Below are 12,958 nucleotides of genomic sequence, written 5' to 3'. Positions count from 1 at the left end.
TTTGTTTGAAAGTGTGTTGACAACATTCTGCCTCGCCCGCCAAGAACCCAAAAGACAGCTCTTTACACTGACCAAACATATTTGTGGTGCATACAAACATGTTTTGGACTCCTGTTCACATCATGCTTGTATATTAAATTTTTTTTTTTTTTGGTAATCACTCAAATCCACTTTTCAATTTCACAGCTCTTTCCCAGATAAGACAGGAAAAAAAGAGGAAAATTGAAAGAAGCTGGGGTCTCTTAGTCATATAATACACAGCAGGAATCTGGAAATGACTGCAGGAGATTATGTGCTTCACAAATCTTGGACAACCACTCTCAGCCTGGTGTGGCCTTGAATGAACTTCCCTTTCCCTCCCTCTTTCTCTGTGGGTACATTTCACCCAGCCTCACGAATGAGCTCTCTCACACACTTATATACTAGTCAAAAGTATCTATCTGCATAGATGCATATGCATATTTATGCATGTGATTGTGAACACCCTGACAGATACAAAAAGGAATGTGTACATGCATGTTAGTGTGATACACTTCTATTCACTAACTTTAACCACTTCCTCATTAACTCACGCAAGATGTTCAAAGGGCACTGAAAGAGGTTGTTTCTTAATTGTTTTATGTGGATCTATATTTCGCTTTTATGGCCAAGACCATCAGCAGAGTGTAGGTGTCACACATCAAAGGTTGTGAAATGTGTCGACTATGATACATTTTCTCTGTGGGATGTCATGTCCATTTCTGGTGCAAAGACATTTCACAGGAAGACATAAAAAGAGCAGTGAGCAAGCGAAGAGTCACCTGTCTTACCATTTCTCATGTGGAAGCAAATGACTGGTTTCATTTGAGGAAGTAAAGCTGTTTCTTAAAGTCCTACATTATCCACCCACATGTTCCTACATTATCTACCTATTTGCAGTCTTGTGGACTGTTACTGCTTAATGTGAAAAAAAATGAATAAGGCCTTGTGTGGCTCCAGAGGGAGCTGTGCAGAATCTGACAAGTTCTCTCATGGTTGGAGTCCTCAAGTTTGAAAATGAAAAAAAAAAAAAAATTGGAGGGGTGGAGTCAGAAAGAAGTGAGTTTACCAGATGTCCAGACTGCTCATGGTCTCTGCTTGAGGTTGTATAACACACCAGAATCTCTGACTGTTGGTGATCAAGTTGCATCGTGGGTAATGTAAGCACCAGGTTTTGAGAAGGCAGATGAATGCATGAAATAAAAAGGACAATGTCTCTGGTTCTGCTGCTGGTTTCTTTAAATTAACCACTGTGAGTCCAACAATGTCATAGGAGTGCAATGGAGTACTCTTTCATAAGAGTACTCTGTAATAAGGAAACTTTCATTGATGATAGATTGTCTTCTAAATAAATAAATAAATAAGTAAATATATATAAATAATATATGCACAGCCTCAACCAGGAGGCATCATATCTTTGTACAGTAGTCAAAATGATAAAATACAATAAAGCCCACGAGCTTATTTCCATTTTGGTCCTAGGTACCAATTCAATAGTTAACACATGAGTCAATACTAACAATATATGGCATAAAACCATATGTATGCACAAATGGCTTAATCTATACCTAAATTTGTCAAAACCACTTGGTTTTACCAAGCGGTACTTAAAAACTGTATGTTCTCCTAACTCAGACACAATTACTATAACAATGCAGATTCAGTAGTTATATTTAGGACCAGCTGCTGCTCAGCCAACTCTGTAGGGAGGACTAAAAGTCTCCAATAGAGCTAATTGACTTAAGGCAAGCCATTCCACATAACTGCTGCTGAATATAAAAACAAATATACAACCTAAGTAAGTAACTGATTCCTTGGCTGTAACTTCAAAATCACCAACTACCGCTCTGAAACCAGGAGACTTCTTAAGTTTTGCATTTGACCCAAAGAGTATCGACTCTGTTTTGCTGAGATGGAGAGAGATCATGTCTTCTGCTAACCAGATGCTAACTTTGTGAAGTTCTGAACTAAGCAATTTTTCAACTTCTAATTTATCATGAGAGACTAGGAGAGCTGAATCATCTGCGCAAAGGAACAGATTGAAATCACAGGCTGACTTCATGTGGGCCTTGTTTGTGGTATGAACATGGTTCCATTTACATCCACCACCTGTTCTCTGCCTGCCAGATAAGACCTAAGCCACTGTAAAGATTAACTGTCAAAGCCCAAAGACCTAAGCTTGATCGAAAGAATATCTTTCCTACATCTACGTCTTTCCTGATGTGATCTGTTAGATAGAGCAGACAAAAAGTGTGTAAGCATGCTTCGCCTTTAAAACAGCACCAGTTCTCCTTTCTACACTTGCACACAGTTTTTCAAAGTTCTTGGCAGGTCGGCTGTTCCAAACTTGACGTAGTTCTCTATGGATTTAGGCTCTCAGTTGCTTCTGTCTCTTCATGTAATTCCAGACCGACTCGATGATGTGGAGATCAGTTGTGATGTCACAAAATCATGCTTATAGGGATGCCCCATGTGAACACAGAGAAACTTTCCGACTTCAGCAAATTAACGTGAAAACAGCTGTCTAGTGTCAAACTCTGAACATACATCATTCTGCACAGTGAAGCTCAAATATCGAGCTGAAGGAACAAGAGGAAACACATTTTTGACTAGAGGCGAACTTAAAAAAACACACAACATCCTTTAGCATGGATCAAGTTTCACACAGTAAGTTACCTCATGTTTAATGAGAAACAGTGATGATACCACATGGCCACTCCTCCTGTACAGCTTCCTGGACTGAAAACATCCTCTTCCACCCTACGGTCACTAGGGGGCATGAGTCACAAGGCAGAAAAAGCTTCTGTTGCATGAGAGGAGTGTGGCTGTCCACGCACATCTGCATGCACCTTTCTCCCTGACTAGTTATAGTGAGTACATGTGTATTCCCATTATTTAAAACCATGCCCCAAGCTTTATGTCTTTGCTGGAGCCTCTCTGTCTGAACAGGCAACACAGGGCAAAGCAGGAAGGGAGTTTTATAACTGATTTTACTGATAACTTTGAAGGCTTGGCAGGACCCTCCTCAACGCTACAAAGTCCAGCCTCAAGACCAAAGCTTAAATCAACACTATCACCTCTTAAAATGTATTGTTGCAGACAGGCTTTTATAGAATTTTATATTAGATGTTTCTCCATTTCAGTACTTTAACCTGAGTAAAATTTTGTATTATTTATATTACTCATAAAGTACTAAATGCATCAAGTTCATTATAATCATTTTTATAATATGAACATGCATGCTGGAGGGATGTCATCACAGTTCCTGTAGTGCTCAAACTGCTTTAGGTGACTACGCACCATCACGTATCACACCCCATTCTTTCTGAACATCTCAGATGATCTGACAGTGGTTGTGAAATAGTTTGCTGCCACGGATAGTTTATTTCTTATCTTTGCTAATTGTCTTTTCATATCCCCCACTAGCTCATTTTCTCCCCACCCCTCCTCTCCGACTTGTAGCATGTACGTGTCTCTCTCAGCACATTCCTGACTCGATGTGTCACATAGCAGCTTCATACAAACCAAAACACCACTGTCCTCTTAAGAGACTTAAGGTCAGGGGTTGATTGTCTTAAATTACCTTCTTACTTTCCTCATGCAGAAAGAACGAGGGACTCTCTTATCTGGAGAAATGAGAAAAAGCAACTTTTTTCACATTTAAGTCATCAAATGTGACCAATAAATGCAGCTCTGTTAATCAATTACTGTATTTGTCTGAGAGGCTGAGCTTATGAAACAACAAAAAAGAGGCTAATTTGTACATATATGGTTGCCTCCAAGTTTAGCACAGCAGCTCCATTGTGAAGAGTCACGTCACTGTTTGAGAAGAGCCAAGCAAAACACACACTTTTTGATTGGTCCAAAGCCTGGAAGTCCCTTTCAGGTTGTTAAGATGTACTTTCCACAACAATGCCCCCTCTACCTATTCACAATTAGTTTCCACACTGCAGAATACCCTGGGATTTGGTTTTCATTAGCTGGTATATCGTTGTGGATGCTTTCTTAACCACATAAAATCTTGAAAACAAAGGAGTAGGGGTGTGGTGAAAACACTCGTTGAGTGAGCTGGGGGTTTCTTCTGGTACAAATTAAGCAACAGTCATCGAACCACTCCGAAAAGACTGTGAGTCATAAATCTGCAGTGAGATGATGGTTGAGGTTCATGTTTTATATAAAACTGTCACAAAAAGATAAATCAAATACAAACTCTATCATCTATCTATCTATCTATCTATCTATCTATCTATCTATCTATCTATCTATCTATCTATCTATCTATCTATCTATCTATCTCAGTATTGTTATGGGTGGAGAAAGCTGTTTAAGACTAAGGTGAGGTTCAAAGTGAAAGAAAAAGACAAACTCTGTTTGCACGTCACCTGGCTGATATGGAAGGAATGTTCATCAATAGTCCTCGTGTGTGTGTGTGTGTGTGTGTGTGCGCGCGCGCGCGTGTGTGTGTGTGTGCGTGTGTGTGTGTGTATGTGTGTGTGTGTGTGCGTGTGTGTGGTCAAAGCTGATAATGGCAATTGCACTGCATAATTGTGCAATGTGTTTTAGATGGTGCCACCTGTAAGTCTACTTAACTTTTTTTTGCTCTTTTAATTTTTGCAACATACCTGCTCAAACACTTGTAAAGATGAAAAGATAGTGGAACATAGTCAGTGGGTAAATCTGGTTCTCCTGCAACTATGAGACGTACAGTCACTGCCAACAAACACGTAAAGCACATCACACTGGGCAACCACAATTTACTTTGCAATATATCATGTCTATGAGAATTGTTGTAAAGTGGAAGAGGACGTCATAAAATTATGTGCCTGTTCATTATACCCAAGGTTTGACTTTATATTCTGGTGCTGTGTGTGTGTACATGTTCATGTAGTGTACAGAGGATACAACAAAGATGTCGACTGTTTAAAGTACAGTTATTTTTATTTATTCAAAATAGGCCAGGAGTTTTGTCACTATTATGTAAAGCAATGTGATGTTCTATTATGAAAAATGCTGTTTCATAAATGTCTCAAAGTGGACAAACTAAAAGGGTTTTCCAGTGTGTCTGCAGTAGTTTTATAGAAACTGGCACACTGACTATTATGTAATTCTTGAGCTCTCTCCAACACACTTTGTGTGCTGTAAATGTGTAATAAGATGTGATTTTCTTCCCTCATTTCTCACCCTCTCTCCCTCCATCCTACACTCCCCTGCTGAGGACACTAGCCAATCGCACCTAAGCTGGGTAACTCCCCTGCTCTGATAAATAGCACCAGGGACCAGGGAGGGTCTATCTGCCTGATTCTCCCTCCCTCTGCAGAGTCTCTCAGCCTCCTCTCACACCAGTGCTACAGACTCCCTTCAAAAATTGTGACCATGTCTGTCAGAGCTGTGAAGACCACCACCTTCTCCACGGCGTCCTCATCCAGGGGCCTCCAGGGCTTCAGCAGCCGCTCCTTTTCTGGCTACGGTGGCCGTAGTGTGGGGAGTGGCAGGCAAAGCTATGCTGTCCGCAGCTCCTATGGGGGAGTGGGCAGCAGTGGTGCTGCCATGGGTGCTGGGGGGTTTAAGGTGGTCGGTGGGTATGCTGCTGGGGGATCTGCACAAAGAGCAGGTGGAATGGAGTTTGGCTATGTGGGTTTCGGTGGAGGTATGGGAGGTGGCATGGCCAGTGAAATGGTGGCCCCCATCACAGCAGTGACTGTGAACAAGAGCTTGCTGGCCCCCCTGAACCTGGAGATTGACCCCACCATCCAGGCCATCCGCACCCAGGAGAAGGAGCAGATCAAGACCTTAAACAACCGCTTCGCTTCCTTCATTGACAAGGTCAGTCAACTTAATTAAGATGAGATTTTAAAGATAAACTTCAGTGTTCCAACAGGAAATTTGGTCTTTTGTGACATAAAAGCTACATGGGAAAATTGCAGCAATAGCAATAAACAGCACAGACTGTATGTTGGATTGTAGACTTTTATTCCTCCATGTTCTGCTATCGTCCTTGACAGTTGGGATAAGACTATTCAATTCCACATAGAGTAGAAAAATAACTCGGAGTTTAAAAGGAAATGAATGTAGTGCAAGCCAAAATAGCTCAAAGTGAAAGATGTCACAATGGAGATGATCCTTGAGACAATCCCAGTGAAAACTGTGTATATAACAATATGTCTGCTTAAAGCCAGGGACAGTGACTTTGTGGAGGATACTGGCTGTTTTGAGTAATGACTTAGCCTCCTCACATGTTGAGATCATAGAGCTCAGATAAGAGGATATAGAGTGCAGTACAGGGCTGGGATGAGGAGCAGAACAATTTTGCTTGAAGGGGTGCATCCTCATGTAAGCAATATCCTGCAAAAAAGAGATCTAGTGGATATGAAAGTATAGTGCCAGGTGTCTTATTCTGATCTTGCTCTGGATTTGCAAAATCTTATTTATTATGTTATTTTCATATGTCATTGCTGATATTTGCAGCCTCCTAACACTTGCAGAGCAAAAACAGAATGGGAGTGGCAGTGAAAAGGTTTGCATGACGCAAACTTATTAAACACTGATTAGAATAGATACTTAATATATCTACGATTATCAGTATCTGAACCTTACCCACTTTATGAGGCTGTGTAATAGTCAGGAATGCCATTTTCTTGACAGTAGTATAAATCACTGTCAAGCATCCGCTGTCAAACAGAGATTACTGATACGTCAGAAATAGCAATGCTATCAGCCAACAGACAGAAACATGCACTGTTTGCTACCTGAGATTGATCAGATTCTTCAGTTAATGCCCACCATCTCTCATAAATGGGTTCTCTTGTTTAAGGAGGCACCCAAGAATAATGTAGGATAGAAGTTAACCTGTAAATCAATCACGCAAAGACTAATTCTTTACATCGTAAAACAAAGCCCTCTACCACTCCTCTGCATACCACTGTGATATGGCACACATTTGCAGAGACGTGTGTCTCTCGTCATGTTTGCTGAGTGGTAGCAGGACCCCACCCAGGGTCAGGATTCTGAATAGGAAAGTTATAAAGGGGTGAGCTGTGTCACAATGGGGAAACAGTGCCACTCTGTGTTTAAACGCTGCGTTGTGGGTTGGAAGTGAGTCAGGAATAATTGATGTGACATTTGGAGTGCATTGGATGTGGGAGAAGTTCAATTAGTCATTTTTTTTTTCAGTTGATCTTCATGTGTTTCTTTGTCCATCAGCAAACATAGTGAACCCATTCACTCCCACCCTCTCTTTACATGCATTCATTCTCTGTCCACAACACACGCTGTACACCTCAATGACCACCCCCTCCCCACTCTGTGCAGTTTGAAACATATGGAAATAAGGAGCTGGTTATGTTTCCAGCCACTCTTTTAATCAATGGTGTCCAGCCTGGTGAAATCCATCCATTCATTCATTCATTAAGTCTGATTCATTAACGCATTCATTAACTTTTCTTTCTGCAGGTACGCTTCTTGGAGCAGCAGAACAAAATGCTTGAGACCAAATGGAAACTTCTGCAGGAACAAACCACGTCTCGCTCCAACATCGATGCCATGTTCGAGGCTTACATTGCCAACCTGCGTAAGCAGCTGGATAGCTTGGGTCATGAAAAGGTCAAACTGGAGTCTGACCTGCATCACATGACAGGCCTGGTGGAGGACTTCAAAAACAAGTGAGTAAAGTTGAGGTTTTTAACCTGTTAAGCTTTAAAGTACCAGCCAGTGGTTCCATTTTCCCCAAACATGTTCTGTTCAAACCCACAGAACTTTATTGTAACTTCTACTGAGGATCCCAAAGTTTCAAAAGATACCAAATACAGGTTAATGTGAGTCAGTGTGAGCACCACATACATTCATTGAAGTGTTTGACTAAGCAGATACACAATGTCCAGTTTATGTGAAACAGTTATATACTGTGAAAACATTTTTTGATTTCTAACTTTATATAGATACATAAAGGAAAACACAAGGGGAAAATCAAGAGTTTAAGTGTTACTCTCGTGCCCTCATTCCTTTCTGGGTGTTGTATTCAAACCTGAGATGCCATCCGTGAGCTTGGTCTTTGTAATAATATCCTGGGTCACATGGAGTTCAAAACATTAATTTTAAGGGCACAATGACAAACTAAAATTCTCTATTTTCACAGGTATGAGGATGAGATCAACAAGCGCAATGAGTGCGAGAACAACTTTGTCCTCATAAAGAAGGTCTGTTTAGGTTTTCTGACAAATTCTCAATCTTGAAGGTATAATTAAGTCTCAAGCACAATGAACCCAAACAATGGCCATTTGTACCTTGGAGTTGGGGCAATATGCAATAATGTAAAATGTTCTCAGTGCTGTCTGTTCTCATGCAGGACACAGATGCAGCCTTCATGCTCAAAGTGGATCTGGAGGCCAAACTGGATGGACTTTCTGATGAGATTGAGTTCCTGAGGCAGATCTATGATGCTGTAATGACCTTATTTTTTAAGTTTCATATATTTGATCTTAAAACAAAAGGTATCACTAAAATGATGAAAATGATTATTCTGTTCAGGAAATCCTTGAGCTGCAGAGCCAGATCAAGGACACATCTGTTGTGGTGGAGATGGACAACAGTCGCATTCTTGACATGGATGCCATCATCGCTGAAGTGCGCGCCCAGTATGAAGACATCGCCAACCGCAGCAGAGCCGAGGCTGAGTCATGGTACCAGACCAAGGTGAGACAACCCTCTGTGTCCACCACCAGCACATCATCGTCTGTCATAGCCAAAGCCTCATTTACAACTGAAAAACATGAACACGTGTCCTCTTGTGGAATGCGGCTGATGGTGTAGGATGTCTCCTCTTCTCTTGTCTTGTCTTGTCATCTTGGCTCAACTCACCTTACCTCAGCTCACCTTACATTACCTGATTTTACCTTTACTTTCATTTTCTCAGAGGCCTCAGATATCTTACTCAGTATCACAGTAACACAGTGCATGTGGTGATTACACATCCCTGTATTTTACAATCAAAATGCCTCTTTGATGGTCATCTCAAATTAAAACAGAAATGTGTCTAAAAACAAATGTCAGCAATATAGTAACAAATGTCAATTAATCGATTAGTCTTTTGATTTATGGTCATTGTTACCCAAGGCCCAAGATGCAACCTAAAATATTTTGTTTTGTCCTGATCAACAGTGAACAACCCAAAGTTTACTATCACAGAGAACAAAAGAAACCATAAAATATTAACATTTGAGAAGCTGGAATCAGAGAGACTCAAAGTGACGATGACTCGATGTCCAAATTGTTGTTGATAAATTTTCTGATGATCGACAAATCGACTAATCGACTAATTGTTGCAGTTCTGGCTGGTTTGTTACATTGCATTTTGATGTGTCTGTGTGACTTGACCCTATCTTAAATAGTATGCAGAGATGCAGCAGTCAGCTGCTGGATATAGTGAAGACCTGAAATCAACCAAAGCTGAGATGGCTGACATGAACCGCAGGATAATGAGGCTCCAGTCTGAAATTGATATGGTCAAAGCACAGGTGAGGATAACAGCTTATCATATTTAATCAGATTTTAGTATGACATGATTTTATCTTTAATTTTTTTGATTTTATAACTTTGGTACTATTGAAACTGTCTAGTTAGTAGTACTTAGCCTAATAAAGACTATTCAATGTTTGCACTGAGCTTCACTCAGCTTTTCCTCCTCCACTCAGCGAAACAGTCTAGAGGCTCAGATCGCAGAGGCTGAGGAGCGAGGTGAGCTGGCAGTGAAGGATGCTAAACTCCGTGTCAGAGACCTGGAGGAAGCTCTTCAGAGAGCCAAGCAGGACATGGCCCTGCAAGTCCGCCAGTACCAGGAACTGATGAACGTGAAGCTTGCACTGGACATTGAGATTGCCACCTACAGGAAACTTCTTGAGGGAGAGGAGGACAGGTAAGATGTTACTGTGAGAGTAGCACTAGCCTGTGGTTATGTTGAGAAATGTCTTCTTTACAGCATTATTATTGTGTATTTCTAATATAATATATTTCCCTCTGTAGGTTAGCAACTGGAATCAAGACTACTGTGTCCAAGCAGACTTGTAAGTATCTTATCTCACTAATTATTATTTTCATTATCGATTATTTGATTAACTGGTCTATGAAATATCAGACAATAGTGAAAATGCCAAATTGATTTATTCAGTTGTTTGTCCAACCAACAGTGAAAAACAAATAATTAGGTAACACTTCGTTTTACAAGTCTGTAATTTCCTAATGGTGACCTTAATTTCCCTGGAAGTTTCCTGAAAAGAACTAAGAAGTAATTTGGTACTAATTATAGTGAAAATGATAATTTCTTTGAAAGAATGGCTCCAGGTAAATATTCAGTCATTTTTCATTTACTATTGGAAACTTTATTCTTCATAAACATGAACACATTTTTCTATGTTCAGCTGACCTGCTGTGCAACAAGTAAAATACTCTCTAGGTTACACTACCAGTTAATTGAAATAATGTTATTGAAAGTGAACCAATTAAACAAAGTATATTTTTTGCTATAATTAATACCAAATTATATCATTCTTTCCCGGAAACTTCCTAGAAATTATTAGAAAATGACGGACCTGTAAAATAAAGTGTTACTAATGAGGACATGTGAGAGGCTGGAAAACGTTATCTTTTTGGGCATTTTTGCCTAAATAAATAAGTAAATAATTACTTGATCACTGGATTAATTCGTTACTCAATCAGTATTTTATATACAGTTAGGGATTTTTGGCTCAATATATAAAATACAGTAAAAGTCATATGTTCATGAATTCACCTTTCCCCCACTTTCTGTATTAATGAATGCCTTTTACTTCTAAATGTGTAGCAATGAACTTCAGTGCCTACAGCCTGGAGAGCTCCCGCATCCCGTCCTACGTCAGCTCCTCCTTCGGTGGAGTCAAGGCCAGCAGCGGATCTTTCTCTTCCCTCGAAGGAGCAGCAGTGAAGAGCAGCACAGTCTCCAAGACGGAAGCTGTGGTGATCAAGAGTGAGGAGAAGAAGCAGGAGGTGCATGAGCAGGTAGCAGTCAAGGAGTCAGCTGCTGTGGAGGTGGAGAAGAAGGAACAGGAGCAGGAAAAGGAGCAGGAGCAGGAGAAAGAGAAGGAGCAGGAGAAGGAGAAGGAGAAGGAGCAGGAGCAGGTGGAGGCTGAAGCTGTGGCTGAGGAGTGATGTTTCCTTCCTGTTATGTCAGATTCATGATTTTGGTATTGAAGGTTAAGAAAAAACACACCTACTCTGATTATTGTCCAGTTCTTAAATGATTCATCAACAAATAAAGGGCTCGTTTCTGCTGTAAGAGGTGCAAACACATATACAGGAAAAATTTTCTTTCAGATATTCTTAATGAAGAGGTGCCAATGGATGAAAACTGTTAAAAAATTATTTACTGCCAGTGGTTCAGTGATCACTGCACCACAATTGTTTGTCCAACAGGTGGCACTATAGCATATACTTTCCCCTGCTGCTGCACCTTGTCCTTTAGGCTTAATGATTTACTTTTAATAGGGGTCATCTGGGGACAAAAAAATCATACTTAATTTCTTCTGTGAACCTACTGTGAAACTAAAGTCTTCCTGACTTCTGCTGAGAAAAGACTTTTTCGGTGTGCTGCTGTTTGCAACACCTGGAGTCCTCTCAACAATAAATCTTGGAACAGAAATTTACTTTAGTGTTGTGTTTTTTTATGTCAAATGTTTGATTGTCAAGTTTTATTTGGCTGTGGTGAATATCTTAATTTTTCAAATACTCTTCAGTCAAACAAACACTTCAAACACCTCTGGTAAAAAATATCAAGTCAAGTCAAGTCAATGTTATTTGTATTTTAAGGTTAGAATAGATGTTGTTTTTACAGAAAAGAACACAAATTGCAGAATACAGCATTGAACAGTATATCAAATTTATAATGGACTTATAATATACATGAAGAATGTGATGAAGGGGACGCCAAGCAGCTTCCAGGTGCTACCAGAACAGAATATGACCTGAGCCACGTGACCTCCATCAACATGGAGACCTGGGAGGAGGACAGACTACATATGAACACAGGGGAGACTCACATCACACCTTTCACATACACAGGAGAAGAGACAGGAAAAGACATTATTCACAGAGGAAAGAGAGAACGATAAAGACGTCATTCAGAGAGAGAGACATGAGATGAGGCTGAACTCCTGCACCAACTGCCAGGGAAACAGGGCGGTTGCAGGATGGGTGCAGGTGCAGCAAGATGCAGCAAGAGGAGAAAGAAAGGACAGGAGTAGTAGGAGTAGGAGAGAAGAGAGAGGGGAACACAGCTTGGATGCTCATGTGCTTGCGGAACAAACAAACAGAAGGTTAGAAAGATGCAATGGTTATCAGAACAGTTGCAATAATCAATAATCTTGTCGGCAGGACAACGCTTAGTACATTCATTCTGATAGAAACTGACCTGCCGGGCAGTAAGGTCATGAAGCATTCAATTGAAGACAACTAATTGACGGTTAAGGTGAAAAGATGCGTTTTAAGTTTAGATTTAGAGGACTCAGCAGACTCGGATCGTCTGATGTCAGCAGGGAGGTTATTCCATAAGAACAGGGCCTGATAGGAAACCTGCTGTCACCTGCTGATTTCTTTTTCTGAATACACACAGTAGCCCTGCATTTTGAAAGCAGAGAGCTCGAGATGGAGTATCAAGTTTAAGGAGATCAGACAGGTATGATGGAGCCCATTTAGGATTTTATAAATCAGCAGAAGAACCTTAAAGTCTGATCTAACATTGATAAAAAGCTGATGAAAGGAGGCTAGAATAGGTGTAATATGGTCAAATTTTCTTGTTTTAGTTAAGATTCAGGCTGCAGCATTTTGAACCATCTGAAGACTTTCAGTGCTAACATGCTGCAGACCTGAAAACAGAACATAACAGTAATCAAGTCTGGATGAAACAAATGCATGTATT

The 12,958-nt window shown here is 40.4% G+C and overlaps 1 protein-coding gene across 1 annotated transcript; it reads left to right on the top strand.

Annotated features, from left to right (window-relative positions):
- The first annotated feature begins 2,861 nt into the window (after nucleotides 1-2,861).
- LOC121894692 (keratin, type II cytoskeletal 8-like) lies at nucleotides 2,862-11,669 on the top strand. The gene is made up of 10 exons (XM_042407458.1): nucleotides 2,862-2,888; nucleotides 5,242-5,841; nucleotides 7,468-7,676; nucleotides 8,150-8,210; nucleotides 8,360-8,455; nucleotides 8,542-8,706; nucleotides 9,402-9,527; nucleotides 9,705-9,925; nucleotides 10,033-10,073; nucleotides 10,850-11,669. The coding sequence occupies exons 2-10, from the start codon at nucleotides 5,392-5,394 to the stop codon at nucleotides 11,191-11,193; spliced, it is 1,713 nt and encodes a 570-aa protein (XP_042263392.1). The 5' UTR covers nucleotides 2,862-2,888; nucleotides 5,242-5,391; the 3' UTR covers nucleotides 11,194-11,669.
- The last annotated feature ends 1,289 nt before the right edge of the window (nucleotides 11,670-12,958 follow it).

Source organism: Thunnus maccoyii, chromosome 3 (assembly GCF_910596095.1).
Source record: "Thunnus maccoyii chromosome 3, fThuMac1.1, whole genome shotgun sequence".
Taxonomy (NCBI): Eukaryota; Metazoa; Chordata; class Actinopteri; order Scombriformes; family Scombridae; genus Thunnus; species Thunnus maccoyii.
Note: the sequence above shows the minus strand (reverse complement) of the source record. Positions and strands in the feature narration are given on the sequence as shown.

Coding starts and splice junctions, on each gene's coding strand:
- LOC121894692 (XM_042407458.1), top strand. CDS start 5,392: ATGTCTGTCAGAGCTGTGAAGACCACCACCTTCTCCACGGCGTCCTCA. Junction 8,211..8,359: donor ACTTTGTCCTCATAAAGAAG/GTCTGTTTAGGT, acceptor GTTCTCATGCAG/GACACAGATGCAGCCTTCAT. Junction 8,707..9,401: donor AGTCATGGTACCAGACCAAG/GTGAGACAACCC, acceptor TATCTTAAATAG/TATGCAGAGATGCAGCAGTC.